General features: G+C 63.7%; 1 protein-coding gene across 1 annotated transcript; it reads right to left on the reverse strand.

The window, feature by feature from the left end:
• Nucleotides 1–4: 4 nt before the first annotated feature.
• On the reverse strand, nt 5–548 carry LOC104916103 (phytanoyl-CoA hydroxylase-interacting protein; the record flags this gene model as incomplete). Its single annotated transcript, XM_010727085.2, has 1 exon — nt 5–548. A coding segment is annotated over exon 1 (525 nt), but the record flags the coding sequence as incomplete, so codon positions are not given.
• Nucleotides 549–554: the final 6 nt, after the last annotated feature.

Genomic DNA, 554 nt, shown 5'->3' on the forward strand with positions numbered 1-554 from the left:
GCCCCACGCTGATGTTGCACGTCTTGCAGCTCGGGTCCTTCTTGGCGTTGGCGGTGGAGAGGCTCATCAGCTGATGGCCGCTGATCTCCCCCAGCGCTCCCAGGCTCAGGTCCACCGGTTCGGTGTAAATCACCTCCAGGATGCTGTCCTGAGCGTGTCGGTACACCAACTCGCCTTCCTCCACGCTGCACGTCAGGAATTTGTTGCACGCAATGTCCAGCTGCGGCAGGCGCTCCCTGCAGAACGCGTCCCCGCTGGATCCCTTGGGCGCCAGCACCAACACCACGTAGTGGTACGCCGTGTACATGCAGTAAAAGTCCGCGAAGTAGAGGTTGGTGTTGGGGTTGAAGAGGCGCTGAGCCGGGATTTGGAAGCGGTAGCGGCCGTAGGGGGAGTCCTGGGGGGGCTGCCCCGTGTTGAACTCCGTGTTGCAGCTGAAGAAGATGCCGTGCAGCATCCCGCTGGTCGGGGAGCCGTGGCTGCCGCTGCTGTCCTTCAGGGACGGCTTCATCACGTTCCCGCAGTGCATCCTGAGGGGGGGCGGCGGGGTCACG

The sequence above is a fragment of the Meleagris gallopavo genome, unplaced genomic scaffold, assembly GCF_000146605.3.
Source record: "Meleagris gallopavo isolate NT-WF06-2002-E0010 breed Aviagen turkey brand Nicholas breeding stock unplaced genomic scaffold, Turkey_5.1 ChrUn_random_7180001869762, whole genome shotgun sequence".
Classification (NCBI taxonomy): domain Eukaryota; kingdom Metazoa; phylum Chordata; class Aves; order Galliformes; family Phasianidae; genus Meleagris; species Meleagris gallopavo.